At 37.2% G+C, this 21,763-nt stretch overlaps 1 protein-coding gene across 3 annotated transcripts in view; it reads left to right on the top strand.

Moving 5' to 3' along the window:
- Positions 1-21,763, top strand: part of STAU2 (staufen double-stranded RNA binding protein 2) — a 141,757-nt gene that overhangs the window by 49,399 nt on the left and 70,595 nt on the right. For all 3 annotated transcript variants that reach the window (XM_071737786.1, XM_071737784.1, XM_071737785.1), the window contains exons 10-11: positions 2,276-2,336; positions 15,471-15,778. In XM_071737786.1, coding sequence (XP_071593887.1) covers positions 2,276-2,336; positions 15,471-15,778 — 369 coding nt within the window. The remainder of the gene's footprint in view (positions 1-2,275; positions 2,337-15,470; positions 15,779-21,763) is intronic.

Here is a 21,763-nt window from a genome sequence, read left to right as displayed (position 1 = left end):
CAAGTTAGTTTGTGTAGATGAAAGCAATTTAATTCTCAAACTAAATTGTGCTGGAGAAGAGGGAAAATAGCCCTTAGATCTCTACCAATTTGAGCGTTACAAAATTCCTTCCATATAAATTGCACGATAAAGATGTACCATTAGAAGACACTTATTTCTCTCTTTGGATCCAAAATGGGGCCCACTGTAGATTAGCTGATCTATGAGGTTGGCATCTAAATGGACAATTTTTGCTAATGTTGTTTTTGATGCTTTTAAAAAAGAAAACTTTTCCTTCCCCTGTCCCCCTTTCCCTGAGTCTATTCATGCCTTTTCTCCACCCTTAAAACAAACAAACAAACAAAACCAGACACACAAAAGCCCCCAAAATAAACAAACAAACAAACCCCATAACAAAACAAACTCAGTGCTTTTTTCTTAAGCCCAGTGCATAAAATGTGACCATATTAATTGTTTTAATGAAGACATAAGAATCTTACTAGCTCCATGCTGATGGTAGCACAGATAAAACAGATAATCAAGTTAATGTAGAAAAGGCTCTGCCCTTCTCTAAGGTAATCCAGTTCTTGGAAGAAATCAGTAATGGTTGTGAGGAGCTCTGAAGAGAGTAATTCGCAAGTGCCCTGGGAGACTTTTTTCAGCTATCAGAATTTTAGGTCTGTGGATCAGAATGGAGATTTGTAATGTCTTTCTTTTTTTTTTTTTTGTTTTGTTTTGTTTTGTTTCCATTTTTTCTTCTTACTATTTTTATTCTGTTAGAGAGAAGAAAAACAGAGTAGATTGCACTCATGTAAAATGGCAGCACTAAGGACTTACTGATATATGATTTTTTCTTAAATTACCCTTCATAAACAGTGAAAAGAGAGAAAATATGAATGCTGGAAATGTTCTCATATTTTAGCACAACATTTGTGCTAATTTCCTGATCATGTCACAGATGTACAGTATGGGTTCATGACCAAACCATGCTGTTGTAACAGCAGTAAATACAAATATATTTATCTTTCATATTGCTTATTCATCTGAAGAATGGTCATCTTCTGTGTTTTCCAATATACATATTATCTGCTTCATAATAAGAATAAAAAGAGTTATATGAAATTAAAGTGCATGGAGGTAGGTGATTAGTTTGAGAGCCAGCTCTAATACTTACCCTTCCTTTCCACTGAGTATCTCCCATTTTTATTGCATGTTGCCTGGACTGTAAGTACATTAGGATGTACATGATGAGGAAAGACAGAGAAACAATGATTGGCATACCTGTTTTGCAGAGTGTGCACTTCTCTCCTCTTTCCCCAGGAAGACATCATCTAGTAGTTTGCATTAAAACATGATAGTAAGCTGAACAGCCTTAGTGCACCATCTGAGGTGCAGAGGCAGATTTCAGCTGGCTGCTCCTCCTTCTTGTCAATTCTGCTTTCCAATGGACCCTGTCTTCCAGAGCAAACGATTACAGCATTGTCATGGCTTATAGACTGCTTTGCTGCAAAGTTCTCTGCATGTAAAATCCAAATAAAATCTTACAAAGATTATTTGGTTCACATACGTCGAGCTTGTGGTCAATAGCTCCTAGTTCATGAGGAAGCTTGGGCTTCTTTAGCCACATTTACATGGCTAAAGAATCCAGAACACTGACATCTTATTTACCTTGTAGACTTCAGGAAAGGCCTTATTTTGAACTTCTGTGTTAATTGCTCACCTTTTCAGAGTAATACCTGTCATTAAACATAATAAGATAATTTGAAGGCAATTAAGTTCCTCAAAAAAGTCTATATATTAAAATAATGGAAAATTGCAATCTTTTTTTTTTTTTTGCTCCCACTTCAGTAACTAAATGGATTCTGAGCAAGTAAATATTTTTAAATTGCACCCAAAGTAATTTGTAGTGTTTATGCATTCTTCCATAAGCAGATATTAAGATCTTCTTGTTTTAGAATGTAATTTCTCAGTTGTCCGTTTATGTTTTCACTTGAGAGCTGCTTAAAATATTTGATTTTAAGTCTGATTTGGTAACATATTGCCTTGGGCTTAATCCTTGGGGAAACATTTATATTTCAGTGTTAGGCAATAGTTGTTAATGTTTATTCATGATGGGTACATTCCTCAAATAACCTATTTTGGACAAAAATTAAGATGTGTTAGCAAAGTTTTGTGACCAGATGTGGCAATCCCAAGTCATCTTTTTTAGGATCTTTCAACTAGATTTATAAACATTAGTGTTCTGTTTGAGGAGTAGTTTGCTCTTCACTTACTTATTTTTTTCTACCTGTTTCAGCTTGGAGAAAACAAGAATTGGAATGGCCAGAATGTTGGGTTTACCGAGCCAGCAAGTAACAGTAAGTATTGCTCTCTAAATCATATTTATACTTCTCTTGGTAAGATTTAGAATAATCAAGGCCATTGAAATGCCTTCTGTAAATACTTTAGGAATTTAATGGAATTAGATGAATTAACTATTAAGTGCCCTCTGTGTGAGTATGAGTGCAGGAAAAAAAAATGTTTTCATTTGCTCATTGAATCCTTCAGGTTTTAAAGGATTTTAGGAAGTCAGCTAAACTGCCTGCTTTAAGTAGGGTTGGTACAGTGTTCAGGCAAGTTTGCTTATGTCTTTCTGTCTATGTAATCTCCAAAAGTGGAGATTACATAGCTTCTCTAGGCAGCCTGTTCCAATGCTTAATTATGTTCATAATGATTTTTTAAAATATTTTATATCAGTAGGAACATTGCCCATTTCTTGTTACTATAATTTCCTGTTCTGCTAGTGGATGCTTCAGTAATGTGCCTAGTTCCATCTTTCTGGTAAGCTCTTGTAAGGTATTGGAAGGCTGCTATTAGGTTTCCCAAAGTCTACCACTATCCTCCAAGCCTGATACCCAAACAGTTTTTCATCATTTTATCTGCGTAGACTCTTAACATCCCAGATTGAATACAAGGCTGCTGTAAGATGTCAAAAGCCTTTTCTTAAAGCCAAGGTAAATGACACCCACTGCTCTCTCACTCATAAATCCAGTCATTTTGTCATAAAAGGTAATAGGGTTGTTGAGACTTTTTTTAATCCTTGGTAAATGCATGCTGATTGTTCCCGATAGCTTTTTCTCCTTTGTGCACCCGCAAATAGTTTTAGGAGGACTTACTGCATGGTTTTTCCAGAGGCTGTATTGAGGCCTTTTTGTTGATGCCTTTCTCCAGGTATTTGAGAACTCTCCTGATCTCCATTACTTTTTTTAGGAGAATAGAGAGTGGCCTCCCTGTGGCATAAACTGGTTGACTCAGCACCCTAAGATATATCCCATTTGATCTAATTGTTCTTCCTATCTTCTATGTGCCTTATCAGACCTTCTAGGAGAGTCTGCTCCATGATTTCCCCAGGCACAGAAGTGAGGCTGACAGGTCTCAGGGTCTTCCTTACTACCCTTTTGAAAAATGGGTGTAATGTGTCACTTCTTCCAGTCACCAGGGACTTCACCTGTCTGCCATGACTTTTCAAATATCATGGAGAGTGTCTTGGCAACTACATCTGCCAGTTCTCTCAAGACTGTGGGATGCATCTTATCAGATCCCATAGACTTACTGATGTTCAGGTTCCTCAGGTGCTCTTGAACCCGATCTTCATGTACAGTGGGAGGGATTCTGCCCTCTTGGTCCCCACCATGGCACTTGTGTTTTTTTAACTTGGGAGGTGCTGGGAGAGAGGTTGCCAGTGAAGACTGGGGAAAAAAAGTTGTTGAGAACTTTAGCTTTCTCCTCATCTGTTGTAACTAGCTCACCAGACTTTCTCTTCAGGGAGTGTGTATTTTCTTTAACTTTCCTTTTTTTATTGATGTACCTGTTGAATGCCTTCTTGTTATTCTTCACATCCCTTGCCAAGTTCAGCTCCAACTGTGCCCTGGCCTTCCTGACCTCATCCCTGCACAATCAGGCAGCATCTCTATACTCTTCTCAAGATACTTGTCCCTGCTTGAACTGCCTGTGCAATTTCCTCTTGCCTTTTAGTTTGACCAGCAGGTCATGACTCAGCCATGCTGGTTTCTTCCCTTCCTTGCTAGATTTCTTACAACTGGGGATCAAGATCTCTTGTATCCTATACTCAGCTTCCTTAAAGGTCTGCCAGCTCTGTTCTGCTCCCTTGTCCCTGAGGGCCATTTCCCAGGGTGTTCTCTTGACTAACACCTTGAAGAGCTGGAAGTTCACTTTCTGCTACTGGTAGCTTCTCTCTTCCTTGAGTTCTGTCTATAGACAGAAAAGTCTGGGAGACCTTCCTGAGACTGACTTCAGTTTCAATATAATAGGTAATGAATAGGACTTGTAATTTTATAACTAGGTTTTTGCTGGCTTTGGAATTACACTTTGGAGTTATTCTCAGTGAACAGACAGACACACTTGGGCTTCAGAAACACACACATTGTGTTTCCCTGAAAGGAAGGATTCTCTTGGATCTAGGAATTCTTTTCACTTCATCAGTCTTCACCAGTCCCCATCAATACTTCTGGATGATTTCTGTTTGCATTGTCCAAATCTCCAAGGACATGGCCCATGAAACATCTGCAAATGCTAACATCTGCAAATGTTAATATAATGGAGTCTGGGACAGAGGACTAAGGCCTCAGGCTTTTCTCTTCTGTCTTTGTAGTGTCTTGTAGCAAAGATACTTATAGGTGACATCACAGTCATCTACCATATGAACAAGAAAAAATAAAACTCCTTTCCCATGCTTCATCTAGCAAAAAAAAAATCTAGCAGTCATACATGTAAATCCAAATCTAAAAGGAGAACACAAAGGCAAAATTACTCAGCAGGAGACAAGTTCAGCAAGAATTATATTTTAAACTTGTGCTGATCACGTGGAGTTTTGTTTTCATAGATTTACCTGCTCACAGACCATTTTTGCAGCCACTATAGGCTATGGGACAGAAGCAGATTTTCAGTCAGGCATGCTTTTGGCTTCATTTCCATTCTTCTGAAATCCAAGTAAACTGGAAATCAAAGGAGATGCTGCTAACATGTCAGTAGCCATTAGAGCTTTTGTTTCTGACTGCTATTTAGAAACCAAGGTCAGGGGATTGTAGCATTTGGAGAAGATCTTTTCTGTATCACTTGACATTTGTCACCAGTTTTCCATAGGATAGATTGCTTGTTGGAATGCTGTGCTAATAGTTGGTAGGGCAATGGTCTGCATGTTTAGCTACTCTTCTTCTGGTAGAGTATTGTCTGCTCATTTCCCACATAGGGAATGCATTAAAAACCCTGAAGAAAAATAAGTATTAAAAGTTTTCCCTGTGCACACACGTTGGTCTTCCCTTCAGCTTCAGAGTCCAAGATAACCTCAGAGCTTTTTAGTCAAGGAGAACTGAGGAAGTTTGAATTGTCTTCTTATTTAGAATGAAAAAAGAGACCATATACACACATGATCTCTCCTGTAGCTCCTGAAGCACAGGTTCTTTTAAGGACGCTTCAAACAAGTTTCAATGTTTGGGATGAAAAAACACCACATCCTTTCAAGTAGGAGTAAGCTAGGGTATATTTATATTCCTGGAGAAAGGATAATGCACTATGTCTTCAACTGAACTGGTGTGAAATAAACCTGAAACAGTAAAGTGAAGTTATATACTTTAGTACAATGAAAACAAAAATCATAACAGTTCTAATTTTTAGTAGAGTTGAAGAACAGATTTCGTTGCACCATTATGTAGTTTGGTTTTGCTGGGAAATACCCTTCAGTCCATATCCTCCTACTAAAAATGCATTCTTAGTATTCCCTTTTCAGTACCCTTGAAAAATAACTTCTGTTCTTCTCTACCATGAACCTTTTCATGAAGCTATCCATGCGGCAAATTTCACTTCAGTTCCTCCTACACACTGGCAAAGCTTCATCCCATGGGTTTACTTCTTTACCTTCCCTTTTCTTTCCATGTCTTAAGGATGAAACAAGAAGTATTTGTTTCATGGTTTGGGGTATCTTAGACATTTTTCACAAGAACATTGAGTGAGGATTTTTTCCCTGATGTTTCTGGAAGAGACATTGAGACATAGTGCAGACCACAAGCATTTGTAGCCCATTACAGGAGATGTTTACTGTCAACAGAATGCTCATTTATCTCTCTGCATTTGACTTAAGCAGTTAAAAACAAAACATGAAACAAATAAACAATCCTAATGCAAAGTGCGTATTCTTGGGAATGTATTTTGGTTTCGTATTTCTGGAGGGGATAATCACAAACATCATACAGTATGTGTTCTAAGAGAAGCTGTAGATGATCTATGAAGAACAAAAATATATTTTAAAAAAGAAATAAATAACAGTGGGTTTATATATTATAATTCTAAAAAGGCAAAAATTACCCTAACTTCTTTTAAATGTTCCCCACCCTCAATTTTCCATAATACAGTTTTCCTTTAACTATTTCCAGCAATTTCTGATGTTACAAAGTAAGTATTGAAAAATGAAAAATAAATAAAATTACATTCAGAACAATCCTACCTCTCTTTAAAGGGTAGGCTCTTTGTTTTTCTTGCCTAACGTTTTATTGCCAGGGATTCATGCATGACTTTACAGTCTTTGTTCTTTAGAGTACATCTGCTCCTGCTGTTTGTTCACCACCTGAAATCATAATCACTTGTTTGTGACATCACAATTAGTTACTGTGAAGATGATTAGATTGTCACCAGCAGATGATTATGATTTCAGATGGTAAATGAGCAGCAGGAGCAGATGATCTTCTAAGGAACAAAGATACTTGATCTCATGCAATTGTTCTCAGGAAAAAAAAACAACAAAAAAACCCATGGCAAAAATGGGAAGTACATATTCAAAAGAGTTTATTAGATCTGTGGTAAGGGAATAAATAATAATATAGATATTAGTATTTTTCAAAGTCCAATGAAATAAGAAGAGATTAAGAATATAAGCAAAATAAAAATTATGAAAATATATGGTGTTACTGAAAGCCTTAACTGTATGGTTATGTTAAAATTCTTACTTAAATGTTTCTTCACTAGTTCTTTTTAGGAGAAATTTAATGTAAAAGAAATCCTGAATTAATGAAATTTTGCATATATAATACTCCTTCACTTTGGAGGAAGCAAAACTTAAGTGGACTTTATAGTTCTAGCCCTCACCAGTTTTGTAAAGACTGGGGTTTTTCGTAGTCCTCTACCTGTTTATTTTTCAACTAGAGATTTTGGTGAAGACTTCTTGTAGATACTTTAATACCTCTGTATTTCCACAAACAGTAACTAAAGTCTACAGCTTGGGAATAAAATTCTTGTTTTCTGTTTTGGACAATTTTTAATTGGAATTCATATGTGTCATGTTGTGCTGACATAGATAATTCTTCTGCATTTCAAAGTTGATTTGCAGTGGATTTTATGCATTTTTGCTCACTAAATGCTGCTGTTCCATGGGACTTTTGAATTGCTTCCAAACTTACTAAACTTGGTCTGCTTGCTAGGCTTAGATTGAAACATGACTAAACTTTTGTTTAATTATTTGTCATCCAGTAAGAGGAGTTGACAACACCATTTATTTGATGAACCCACAGAAAAGTAATTTTCCATCTGTTTGGAATTTTTTGTTGTATTGTTTTGTGGGCTTTTTTACTAAGTGCATTGTGAAGTGAAGATTATACCATCACCATGTGTTTCAGGGAGCAGTTCCATCACCTGAGCCACTCATCTACACTCTGGATATCTCATGACCTTAGCTATATGGTCTCTTAAAGCAGTTGGTTGTGTTTAAACAACACTTTGCCTCTGCAGCTGCTGAGCTGATGTGCTGATTTAAAAAATTAATAAATAAATAAATGAATAAAACAATTCTTCCCATCATTAGCTAGGGCCTGAGAAAACTAGATTTTATTTCTAAGTGAAGATATAGCAGAACTGAATTTAGAACCAGAGGAAATTTTTGCAATTTTCTTTCTTTCCTGAGTTATTTAAGCTGGGAAATCTGTACTATATTTGATATTTTAAAAATAATGAATGTGTTATTTTTCAGTTTTGTCTAGCAATGAGAATGAGATAACTATTTATGAGTAATTCCAATTGAATACAGCTTGCATATAGTTTTTAATAGTTGAAAAAACTAAACACCTAATATTAAAAACCAACTGGTATTAACAAAAGTGGGAAGGGAGTATGCTTATTTTTCCCCTGCTGTTTTGAAAACCAGTAGCAGGAGCCAAATTAGCATTTTTGTGTGTAAGTGGGATTTGGGTACAACTCAGATGTAATAAGACCACAACTCTGGTTGCTCTTCCTCCTTTCCCCACGTTTAGGTGCTTAAAGTACTGCAAGTTTCGTGTCTTCAGATGTGATGCTTTCATTGTCAAGTTTAGTGTGCATTTCTAAAGTATGCAGTGTGTTAAACAGAAGCAGAAAGTTGGGAGATAGATTTAGTTTCCTTCTTCACCAGAAGAAGAGTACTCATGGGGTGCAGAGAAATCTGGATAACAGCAGACACCTTTGGGGAAATGTGTATCTAGTATCATCATGATTTGCAGTCAGAAAATGAAAAAAACAATGCTGTCAAAATGCAAGAAATCCACAGAGAAGGAGGGATCTAAAGGGATCATGACTTTGTAGTCTGTCTGTTGATATAAAAAAACAAAAAAGTGTTGCTGCCTGGTTCTTGAGTAGCATGGGTTGTGCAAATGTAGGAAACATGTACTTGGGCTGTGTGGGTTGTGGTTTGGATGTCCTCAGGCTGAGAAGGAATCCAAGCCTTAGCTTTCTAGGAGAGTGTTTAAGCATCAAGATCTTGATGTATAGAATTTGTAAAGTGGGAGCAGCCACCATGACAGCAGAATTAATTTCAGGGCAATTCTCCTTCTGCTTTTCCCAGTCCTGTAAAATTCCTGTATGAATTACATTGGTTCAAGTTTGCTAGTCTATTCCTTTGAAAAAAAATTGCATGTGAAATAGCAGTGCAGAACTCTTTTTTTATGTTAACTCTCAAATTTAGATTTACATAATATAATTCTGCAAATTATCTGCATTTGGATTTCTGTCAGCCGAGCAAAAGGAGCAGTATCACACAATTAACCTCAGTACTCAAATAACTTCAATACAGTGTTTTTCTAAATGCTTTCACTTTTCTGAAGTCTTTTCTTCTTTTCCTACTCCCTTTCTTCCAACCTAGAACCCGTCATGTACCTCACCCTAAGTCTAGGATAATAAAGTCCTTGAATTGAGTTACTTGAGCTGATGCTTTAGAGCTGTCAGAACCAAGACCTAATTCTCCATTCTCTCCTCCATCCTCTTTCCTTTACATCAAGCATCTTATCCCTATAACTTCCACTCCCCCACCACGTTCTCCTCTGATTTCATCTTCATTCATACCTAGCAGTGCTTGTTGATGTCCCCCTTGACCTTCTTACCTTCAGCAACCTCTCTGTCCTTGTGCAGTAGACTTGCTCATTCTTTCATCTCTTCTATGGGTGGGTCATGCCTTTGTTTTTATCATCACAATTCTCATTCCCCTCTTAATCTCTTAATGAATAGTCTTGCCTGCACAGGTCACCTCTGGTTGCACTTAGGCACTCTCCTGATTGCCTAACCTCCTGCAAAATAATTTTCTTGCAGCTTTTACAAGCACCCTGATCTGCCAGCTCACTTGCTTGATTTGCTTCTGTTCCAAATTCGCTGATGCTCTTTGTCCTTTCTTCTGCTTTTAGATTGGTTCTTTTCAGAACCTGCTTCATCTTACTTTTAGGTTGTCTGTTACACTGGTATATTGTTGGAAACTTAAAATGCAGAAATTATAATGTAACAATAATAGCATAGCTGTTTCATCTGTTTATTGGAATATTTCATAGAATATCCTATAGAAATTCCCCACTGCAAAAGTCTTATTTTTTTACCAAATCTTATATTCCAAAGCTGAATAAGGCTGTGGGAGATGTCAAAGGACTTTCCTCACGTGAGTTAAACACCAAATGCTACAGAAATGTGTAAAATTTAAGTCTCCTACAATACTGCAATTTCATTTTTGGCTGTAAAGAAAATGTTCCATTAAAATTTAGGATATCAAGACCTGGCTTTGTGAAGAACTACATAGTATTTACTTCAGTGTCGTGGGTATTTTCAGGTTAAATAAACTAGTATTTTAATGAGTGGCATTATATAACATTATTTGTTTAAGGCATGTAGAGGAGATCTTTTTATTGAAAGGCATTGTGTGATGACAAAACATTTTTTCATGTCTGAATATTGCAGTAGCCGGTGACTTGGAAATACCACAGATAGCTGTGTTAAGTAGGTAATGATTGCATCCTCATCCTTCAAGCCAAGTTTGTGTGTAGGCTATTACTGAGAACCTAATGGCCATACTCTTTGCCTATTCAGTTGCTTGGCTGACGTTTTCTGAGTTCCCACTGAGGTAATAAAACAAATTTTGAAAGTACTTTACTATATAAATAGGCTTTTAAAATGAGTGGAGTATAAAATTATATATTTTTTTAATAATAATATTTACTTTTTTTCAGTCTTGTTATTGAAATGGTTATTTGGTTTTGTATATTCCCTCTTTTGCTTTCGGTGGATTTGTACTGGGCCATGTTTTAAGGCATGTTGAGAACCTGTCAGTGCTATAGAGGAGTTGTTGCATGTGATAGTCCTCCATACCTCTTAAAGTCTTGTCCATTTGAACTTAAATTAGAGTGAAGTCAGGGTTAGATCTGTGTCTAACTTTTTCTGTTTGCCTTATGAGAAAATATTGCCCCATATTTTAAGCAGCACAATATAAGAAGGCTCTTTTCAATGTGAATACTGGTAGCATAATCTGAAATGTCTTCACAAACAAACTTTCTTTTATTAGTGATGGGTTTCTTCAAATATCAGGGTGTTTATTTGTGAGCATGGGACATATACAGAATTATATCATGGTTAGCCTTGCATCATTACACAAGACATGAAAATACTTATTTGTGTGGGGGTTTTATATCACTGACTGTAGTGCAGATAAGAGCATGTGCTCTTCAGGGGGGTCAGAGAAAGTCATTCATGAGCTGACACTGCTTCTGGAGCACCAACAAGTGTAGTTTTCCTATAGGAAAGATGAAAGGCCATAGAGAAAATTGTAATTTTCCATGACAAAAAAAAATAGCTGTGGTTTAGACCAAGTATAATGACCATCCTTGAAACATGAGAAGTCAGTGAGTGACCTTGAACCAAGAGAAGTGACTGGGTGTAGGCAGAGTATCCCTGCCATATCGATCAAATAGAAAATAGAGAAAATTAGCACTGGTACATATATACAAATTGACAATACAAGCTTGATTCTGTAGGTCATCTTTTAGAGTGCAATGTTAAAAAAATGTCAAAATTTCAGGCTTTTGAGTTTTCTGCCCTTTCTAACAGAAAATTAAAAATGGAGTAACAGTAGTACCAGTGTAGACGTTAATACGTGTGAGTCTACAGGCAACACTGTCATCACTCTGAACTTTTCTTTACTTACCAGACTGCTGCCATGAGATAACTTGTCACTGTCTTTTTTAGCAAATTCCATTTTTGCAGAGTCTTACTAAGTTGAAGCTCATTTGGTGATATTTTCAGTTGCTCTCCTTCCTCACCCTGCTCCTCTTGCAGAAAGATGGTGAGCTTTGTTTCCTGTGAGTATCAGAAGGAGTGAAGCTCCAGACTATGGGGAACCCTTTTGTAGGAAGGTTCCCCTGAGTTCCCAACAGGAAGACCCTGGAGAGAAGAGGTTAGGGATAAACATAGCACCACTCTGATGGATTTTTGGCTACTGCCTCTGCCTCTGCTGCTATGAAAATAAGTGGAGTCAAAGCACCATGATTACAATTCAAAACTTGTGAAGGATATTTGGGCCGTTTTGTATCTTGTACATTTGCCTGGGAGTCTAAACTCTTTTATAGTTGTTTATTACGTGGCAGCAAAAGCAGGCAATGGAAGATGAAGAAATTTATTCTTTGGTAAGAGAGGTCTTCAGTGTGGCATTTTTGTAGACTTCAGAAGATTGTGAGAGGCTGCTAACAATTACCTCCAAGGATGAGTAAGGCATGTTTTTAAATATCAGTGATCACATTGCATAGCTAGCCTGCATATTTTCATAGCACATTTGCCCACAGGTTTAAACAATATAAATGGAAATTATTTTAACATGTTTTCTGTGTGTACCTCTAAGTTAATGTCCAGCAGAAGGTATAATATTGTTGGTCTAAATGGTAGTATTACAGATCCTGTGACTCCTAACAATTATGATGAGAATTTTGGAGTATGGTGAAGTTAGTGAGGGATAAATATTTAGCAGACACAAAAAGCCAATTGTTTTTTTCTGGCTGAAAGACATAAAAAAAAAATGAAAATACTGACCTAGAGATGTTCTCCTGCAGTGTATAAAGGTGTTAGAGGATAGTATTTCTTTTCCCACATTTTTTATTGAAGTACTTGTTAATTAAAGTAATTTCTGAAGTTCTTTTGTTCTCATAGTTCCTTGTCTGTTGATATCATAGTCCTTGCATTGTGATCTTTGCTAACGTAACTAAACTCTCTGATATAGCTCAACAGAGTTGAAGTAAGTAGCAACAGTGAGGAATATTTTAAAAATCCTGAATGATATATAATAACTAGGTAATTAAAATCACCATAGTTCATATATACTTGATAGAAGTTTTCAAAGACATCAAGTTTCTGTTGGCTTTTTTTAAAACAACTTTGTAAGAAGCTTCAGGAAACATAGGCCCTGAATATAGAAAGTTAATAGCTTGCAACTATATTAATGCAATGTCTGGAATATTACATTACTTTGTTTCCAGAGATAATCAATGATGGTAATATAATATCTGCCTTTCGGAGCCAATGCATGATTTATATTAAATATTGCTTATAAAGCATTTTGAAGTCTTTAGTAGAAAGGTGTTGGCTAAGTGTAAAAGTACTATTATTAATTTAACATCACCATTAGAGTAAAGTCAGTACTTTAGGAGCATTTGCTATACTCTGGTCAATATCTTTTTATTCATCATATGCTGCATATTAGTTATTTTAACATTTAGAAAGCTTAGTAATCTGGAAATATTCCAAACCATTGTTCCAGACAGCAGTTAGATATTTGGGTGGATCATGTAAAAACAGTGAAATGGCTGAGAAAGCATGTAAAATGTTTGTTTTAAGTAATATTACATCAATGGAACAGACATCTGCAGCACTGGACTTAGTTTTAAACTTCTTTAAACTTTTTTTAAGTTAATGTACTGTGTTTTTCTAAAAAAATCAGGGGAGGAGGGCTATTAGAATACAAGTTATAAACAAGTATATTGTTTTATCTTTTGTTCATTTTTCATTTCTGTTTCTCAAATATTTGTAAGAAATTGGACTAGGATGTATTGAACACCTGCCACTCCCTATTACTGTTGCTGTTTGGTTTTGTAACCTAATGTCAACCATCAGTATCTGTTTTATCTCTTTTAATTTGCGTTTGTGTTATCTCTTCTATAAGACTATTTAAAAACATGAGCAGTGATAAGCCTGGGAGGTTATAGCCTCAGAGAAAGGGTATAGAATCATTATCATATAGTGATTATGCACTATAGATAAAGCTGCATGTTTACACGGTTGTTTTTACCTCTAAGGATATATTCTGAATTGTCCCAGGTGGAGAAAAGGAGATTTTAGGTACCCTATCATCCACCTTTCCCAGTAGAATTTGTGCTTAGATCTGGAGTCCAGCTCAGGGTCTGCTGGCTTTGGAGTTGGTTGTTAAGACCGAGTAAAACACCTCCTGGCATTGGAGTCCAGGGTCCAACCAGGCTCCATAACTCCGTGAATGTAGTGGGAAGAGCAATGAGGGGAATAACAGATACATCTTTCTGAATGGTCTAAGCTAATGTTCTGACTCCCTGATAGGAATATTAATTTAAAAGCCAAATGTGTGAGTAAATCGATTAAAAGATTCACCTGTAAGCAGTTTGCTGAGCCAGCAGTGAGGAAGTTCAATTTTCACTATGTACTTGAAAATGAGGGTATTAATTACTGGTAATATTTTGTGAGTCTTCTCCTTGTGGTAGACGTTTTATTTAAAAATACTACTTGCACCACTAGGATTAGAGCAATCCTTTCTAGGAAACTGGAAATTAATTTTCTTCTACTCTTTGGATTTATTCTACATTCTGAGATTAATTTAATATATAGAGCAAATTAATTAAGCATCGAACCCTTTGATTTCTCTTGGGATCACTAAATCAGTTAATAAACAGGTTTATCATCTCTAAAATGAAATGCCATGTGGCTCAGGTCCACCAGTGTTGTTTTCAGCTATATGCTAGAAATTAGAGTATGCTATTAATATGAAATTACACGTTTCAACCTCATTTTTCAATTTATTAATAATAAGAAAGAGGTTTTCCTCTTACATCAGCAAACTGTGTACTCATGTTTCCAACAAATATTTAACTGTGTATGAACACTAGCAGGCTTCAGTCTTAATTCTACACATTTCTATGCACAAGAACATCAAAAATAATTAGTTATGTAATCCTGCTTACAAGCAGGTTTAGGATTGAGTTTTTTTCTAAAAAGATGGTAAATTTTTGAAAATTTAGACAAATTATCCCTAATGTACATGTCACTGGAAGCATTTTAAAGCAATTCACATTAATAAATGTAGATATTTTTCACGTTTACCATCACTCCTGGTGCTCTTAATGATGACACATACATGCATGCATTGTTAAGAATGAATTTGTCCAAGGCAATCTGCATGCCATATATGCAGCTAGGTTAAAAAAAAATTCCTCTTCATTGGTGAGGAGTTGGTCACTAGCACAGTAACAGTGTGGCTGCAGGGCAATTTAAAGTTGTTTAAGCACAGGCTGCTGTTAGAAATCAGCAAACACTTTTAAGTCAGTACTTGAGGCAGTGCAGCTACCAGAATAAACCATCCTGCCCTCTCCTTTCCCCTCTGGCTGCTCTTTCTCATGAGCATCACTGTGTGGTCCTACAGGTTCTAGCACAAGCAATAGGGCAGCTGGAGAGTACAAACAGCAGCTGTAGGTGGGAAGGAACTACTTCTGGTGGCACCTCTGCTGACATGGCCTAGTTTAAATTTTTTGTGAAATAACAGCCTAACTTATAGTATCAGGTAGGACGCAGAAGATTGCAGTGAAATTATGATCATGCTACTGTTTTGAAGTAGCAGCTGTTCCTCATAGTTTGTATGACAAAAGTTATATAGTTTGTATGATAAAAGTTACATAGTTTGTATCCAGAAGTTATGTGCTTATGTTCTGTAGCTCATGTGCTAGCCACAGCTTTCAAGTCCAAGTTTGTACCTTCTTAAAAAGAGGAGGGGAAGAGGAAGAGAGGCACTTCAGAACTGCTTTATGCAATTTTATTCACAGCTACTATGGAAAACTGTCTCTACTTTGTTTTTCACTGCAAAATACATTAAAGAAAATTGCCCACACTCCAGGCCATTGTAGAGTAATGAGAATTATCTTTGTTTTTCTTTTCAGCACCAAAGGGAATACTCCATCTCTCTCCTGATGTTTATCAAGAGATGGAAGCAAGCCGCAACAAATCAGCCCCTGGTAACACTGTAAGCTATTTGTCATCCAAAGAAATGAGCCAGACTTCTAGCTCTTTCTTCAGCATATCTCCTACAACAAATAGCACAGCTACGATTGCCAGGGAACTTCTCATGAATGGAACGTCCCCGACTGCCGAAGCCATAGGTCTAAAAGGAATATCTCCTGCTTCCCCCTGTTCTGCAGTGCAGCCTTCAAAACAGCTGGAGTATTTGGCAAGGATTCAAGGCTTTCAGGTATGGGAGGGGGAAAACGAAGCTCTTCAACCAGAATCATAGCATTCCCATCATGGTTTTACTCTTGCCCTCTTGACTGTGGGCGTGCATGTAACTTATCTTGTCAAATTAGCTGGTGTCCAAGGCAGTTTCTGGGTCCAGGAGATACAACCCTGCACCGATATATATGCTTCTCCTTCTGTTTTTTGTTCCTTCCTTCCATTCACCTTTTCAGGCCATCTTTCCTTTGCATATTCTCTTTAAATTATAGGCTTCAATTATGCTTTTTACTTGCACTTCTTTGCGTATCTTCACCTACTGGCATTACAAACTTTACATACTGCTCTGGCATTGGTGTCTGTCTTTGATTCTGACCCAGAAGGAATTGACACATCATCTTTACTTTGTGTTTGTCTTCTGGGATGGGTGGTTAAAGCTGTTGCTCTGCTTCTCACCCTGCACCTCTTAGTTGTAACCTGTAGAATGACATTTTAATCAGAAGGTGCAGCCCAGGAGCAGACCTGGTGTCAGAGCAATGCAGAATGTTTTTGACATCACAGTCAGTACTAGAGAATGTAAGATGTACCATGCTGGGTCAGTGCATGAGTCCTTCAGCAGTGATCTCCTCTATCCAGCATGGGCAAATACCTACATTTCACAGGACAGTGGCAGCCTCTGTAGTACATTCAGTCATTGCTGCAGTGTGGAAGATGGGGAAAGGAAGCCTCTTCCCAATCACCATTACAGTTATATGGTAGTAGCTTATTTTACTGTGTTACATCCCCAAAGGATAGGACCAGCTATATAGAAATACTCTTTTTTCCTGTTGTGAGGTTGTTTTGGTTTGGGTTTGGACTTTTTCCTTTTCAGACTTGTGAATTTTTTTCGTTTGTAAAGTTGTTTTCATATGTTCTAGCATATGCTAATTTGATCATGTAAACCAAATTGTGGGAGGTTTCTGTCAGAATTTTTGAATGTCTGATAATTTTTTGGTGATAATTATCTGGTGATAATTTTTTTCACCAGAGCCCATGTAACTTACTAAGTATGCAGTTGTTGGAAGTGATTTAAAAGAGGCTGCTAGAATTCAAGACCTAGTGTCAGATGTTCTATTGGCATAAGCAGCAGTTCAATTACATTTGCTCACATCAGATATCACCAGTTGTGGATCTGACCTAACGCCGTTTCTGTCTAAAATGTACATTCAGCTTCCCTTTGGTCTTCATTTTTAAAATGTTTTTAATGTTTGATTAATTAGTTTGAATGTCTCTTAATGCAAGCAATGGTAAAAGTCAAAGCCTCACCATAGTAGAGTTAAGCTGCTAATAGGAATTCAGTTTTCCTGAGTTCCTTTTGTTACCTGCCTGCAGTAGAGACAGATGAATTCCGATGAAAAGAAATTCAATCTGTGAAGTTTTCACTGCTCGCTTTCACATCTTATCAGATTGCTTGTGTCTACTAGTAACACTTCCTTTTCATAGAACCAATGCACAATTTATGTTACTGTTTTTATTCCTACTTGCCTACAGTATGTGGTTACTGTAAAATGATTAGTTCTGTTTGTCCTGTTTCTTTCTTTCATGCTTTGAGTCTAGATGCTTGTGTAGAAATTGTTTCTAAAGGGTCTCACCTTGAGCCAAAAATTATAAATATAATCCGTTTCATCCATAAACTAGACGACTACTTTTTGCTTGGCTCTGGTACAAATCAAGGAGTTTGATAAAGAATTATTAATGTCTACCAGCTGTGTATGTAACTGATGGTTTCCAATCACCTTAGCATGCTTTTTAACACCTTGCTTGAATAAGCCTGGTATCCATGTGAAACTGCCACTGCTGAGCCGAGGTGAAGCAGTGAACAGAATCTCTGTGGGAAATGGCTCAGTGGCCTGTCAGGTGCATATCACAGGTCTCTTCACCATTTCAGCCTAGAAAGCTCTTTGTGTTTAAGTTTAAAAGCCGATTTCTTTACAGGTTAACTTTCTCAGGCATATTTACTAAGCAGAAAACTACTGCATCTGCAAACAGCTAGCTCGTTTTTCGTGTTTTCTGGATGACCCCAAATGATTTTTAAATTGTTAGCATGTATTTGTATTCTGGTCTGGATGATAACCATAGTTTTGTCTTTCATTGGAGAACGTATACATTTTGTTCTGTTACGATGTATTTTTGAATTTTTAAAGAAATCAATAAATACTCATATGATGTTTCATTTGTAAATGTAAAACAAAATGTTATTTGCTTATTTGAATGGTTTTAAAAATTTCTTTAGCTGCAGGGGACATGTTTTTAAAGTGTGGTTATTTAATTTAAATTCTTCTAAAATGTTTGTATATGCTCTCAGCCGTGTTCTATTGTAAGCCCTAAATATTAAGAGTTATTGGGACCAATGTATGAAAAAGTACTAAAAAAATATATTTTTATGTTTGATGGCTTATTATTCTAAAGATATTTGTGACTGATAAGCAGCAGCTCAGTGTCACTGAAAAACAGGTGTTTAGCTTGGATACTTTCAAGGCTCAGGCTTCAAGTTACCAGTGATGATTAAACACAAATACTTCAAGCAAGCCTTTACAAACTCTGAATAAAGCATTTTTAGTGCTTGCTTGATATTTATGAATATGGTCTACCAGTTAATTGCTTTGCAGACTTTGCCTGGAGATTGTTTAATGGAAAATTCAGCTTTGGTAAAATTGTTATTTTTAAGTGACTATGTGGTATTTTGGCCATTGTTTTGTAACTAGATTAGGAAAGTTGCAGTTATTTTTGCTGACAGTTTAAGTGCAGTAAATTATTGAGACAGTTTGTTTAAATGGAAACATTTGGAGAAGCTGTTTACACGTGAATAATCTGAGCCCTCAGTTTTTACTGAGATAAAACTCAAATTGCAGGTAGTCCAGTTGGAAATTCCCCTGGGTATTTCCATGAAGCAAAGATCATAAAATTTAAAAAGCCAGGACTGAGTGCCCACAGTCAGTCCGGGTGAATGGCTGTAGCCATACTTGGCTTGCTGCATTGGCAGGACTTAAAAATCTTTTTCCCTTGTGGCTCCATAATAAAACCTCACATGAGATATAGTTTCTACGTGATGTATTTCTTTGATTGTGATGGTCATGCAATTGTTTTTTTTCCCCCGCCACACTTGTTTAGTGATTGACTGTTCCATTTTATACATGGATGGACTTAAATGTTGTATTGTTAGGCATTTTTAAGTGTATTGTTAAGCACACATTTCTCAGTAGCTGCACACACAGGGGATATCTTGCTGGATGCTCTAGAGTCAGTTTTGCTTGGAGTTAACCCTCCTGGCCACGTTCCCGTGTGACCTGCTGTAGGTGACCCTGCTCTGGCAGAGGGGTTGGACTAGGTGATCTCTGGAGGTCCCTTCCTACCCCTAACTTTCTGTGATTTCTGTGACATACATTGTCACAGAAACCACATTGTAGTTTGTGGTTTTGAGCTGTTGGCAGAGGTAGGCCTGAACTAAATTTCCACACTTTGAGGGTCAACAAGGAGCTTAAACCTTTCCCTGCAGTGGCTTTAAACAAAAAAACCACCACTCGTTTTGCTTTGTTGGAGGTTGGATTTGGAAAACAGTCTAGGAGTGCTTGGATCTCACTACTGAGATATGTATGTGAGGAAGAATTCAGGGAAATTCAACCTTCAGTGAATTTCAAGGAGACAGCTATGGTTTTGGTCTGATAAATAGTTAGATGCTTCTTGGGATTTTCATAAACACCTCTGCAGATTAGGTTCCAGTTCATTTGTAAGCCCAGGCACCCTACACAAGTTTGCAAGTTTGCAAGTTTGGGTTGTTGCCCCATGCTGTGAACTCATTGTCTGAAGTCAGTCAGACCTTTGAGACTTGTGCTGTGTTGTCTGATGCAGAGGTGTCTGCACCTCACCAGGCTTCTTCAGGTGCTGGGACTGATAATGTCAGTTCCCTGGCTTTCCACTCCCTGCTTTCACTGAAGAATGTGACCCCAGGCAGAAAGAGCAACGAGGGGCAAGCCTGGCTTCTTCAGACTTGGCCTTATAGTTGAAACAGACATTGGCTGTACTTTGTAGGTTGGGCTGTGTTGTGACCCTTTCCTGCTCCCTCAGATGTAGCTATGACTGTGGATGAACACAGCACCATGGAACTGGTGCCCAGCTCCCTGAGGACAGTGAGTGACCTTTCTCATCTGTCCTACGTGAGTCTCAAAAATGTTTGTGAATCTCAACCCTGTTTTTACCCAAGATCTCTTTTTCTTTGGCCAATGTTAGATTCACTGTCGGAACTTGATGACAGTGTTGATGACAGTTGAAGAGTTTCCTGGTCTTTTTAATGTTGAAGAACTGGACACTGAAATGATTTTTCCCAGATGTAGTAATAAAACTCAGTGGGAATTTTTAATACCCAGTGAAGGATTCAGGATTAAGCCTGAAGAAAATAACTGAGATCTAAATTATCATCATCACAACTGTTGCATCTTGAAATTTAATGCAATTGCCTTGATCATCCTTCATCAATATTTTGTGTCTAAATATTTCAGTCATTGGTGATGAAGTAACATTTTTGATTCAGAAGTTCTTTTCCAAAGCATGGCAAAATTAAGAAATGTTGCTGACTTAGTTAAATTAAAATTCATTTGACTTTGCTAGATGGAAGCATCTTTCCTTTCGTTAGTTTTTGTTCATTACTTGACCCAGTAAAATATGCATACTTAATTTGCAATAATTTCCTGGGAATCTTAACATTAGCTATTTCCCTTCTTCTGTCTTACTTCTGAAGCTGGTTTTTACCTCAATACCTCAGTGAAAGGAGCATCTTACTGCTTTTCTGCAGTCTATCTTTTTCTCCTCAGGCAGCAAGGAAGATTTGTTGGGTTTTTTTTCAATTTAATTTTTATTGGTCTTTGCCAGCACACCAAGATGTTTCTTTTTTATGACCTTCAGTATAATTTAGGACTGGAAAACTGTAAAGATGTACAAATTATTGTGTCTCTGAAGGCAACAGGGTGACACACCAGTTATGGACTTGGGCAACAGAACTGCACTTTGAAATTTTCCATAAACCTGTCACATTCATAGAAAAAGCCATAATAAATGAGAAGGAGAAGAAGGCTATAACACGACATTACTCATCTTTTGAGCTCTTGAAGAACACAAATCTTTGAATTAGCACTGAAAATGGAAAGAATGAATTAAAACAGATAGCTAGGTTAGGGAGAAGAACAAGGAGAAGAAAACCTCCAAGCATTCCCCATTGACACCAGAGTCAAATAGCTACGGTACAGAGAAGTGTGAGACTTTGTTTTGTTGTGGTGGTGAGTAGAAGAAAGGTGAAAGCCTACTGAGAAATGCTCATTATTGCATTTCATTCTCAGCAGTGCCTCCCTGCTGAGAAGGCCAATGGGAAGAAATGGAAACAGCCCAATAGGAATGCTGTGGTGGAGGTGGAAGCTGCAATAGAGAGCTTTGAAGCAGCACATTAAAATGAAGGTTCTGTGGTTTCCCAGAAAATCAGTGGGCAGTCTCTGGGTCTCTGATGGACCATAGATTACCTTTCCATCCTAAATGTCCTGTCTCCATTTTTACAGACATTCTTCTTTCTTTTTAATTGTTGTTTTCAGTCCCACTCCTCTCTCAGGATAGAAAGCAGAAACTTCTCTTAGGTTCCTTTAGCCTTTCTGCTGGCTCACTGCTTTGTGTAAAGTCCCTCCCCACTTTGTTATTCCCCTCTGCTCTTCCTTGCTAGTTACCTACTGAGCCTAGACTAGAAAAGTTGTAATTGTTAAAGTAATTGTAAAAGTTAAAAATGTAATTGTTTTGTGTTGAATGTGTTCAAGTGATCATTTACTTAGGAGTGAAATGGAGCTGAGTTGTGTTAAACTGAGCAAAACCCAATTTTTGGTCATGAGCAAAACTCATGAATTGTTGGTGTGATTTTTTTGAGGGGGAAAAAAAACGTAAAATTTTGGGCGTAAGGATTCCATCTATGTACTGAGTCGGTGATAATGAACAT

Source organism: Heliangelus exortis, chromosome 2 (assembly GCF_036169615.1).
Source record: "Heliangelus exortis chromosome 2, bHelExo1.hap1, whole genome shotgun sequence".
NCBI lineage: Eukaryota > Metazoa > Chordata > Aves > Apodiformes > Trochilidae > Heliangelus > Heliangelus exortis.
This window is presented reverse-complemented; position numbering and strand designations above follow the sequence as displayed.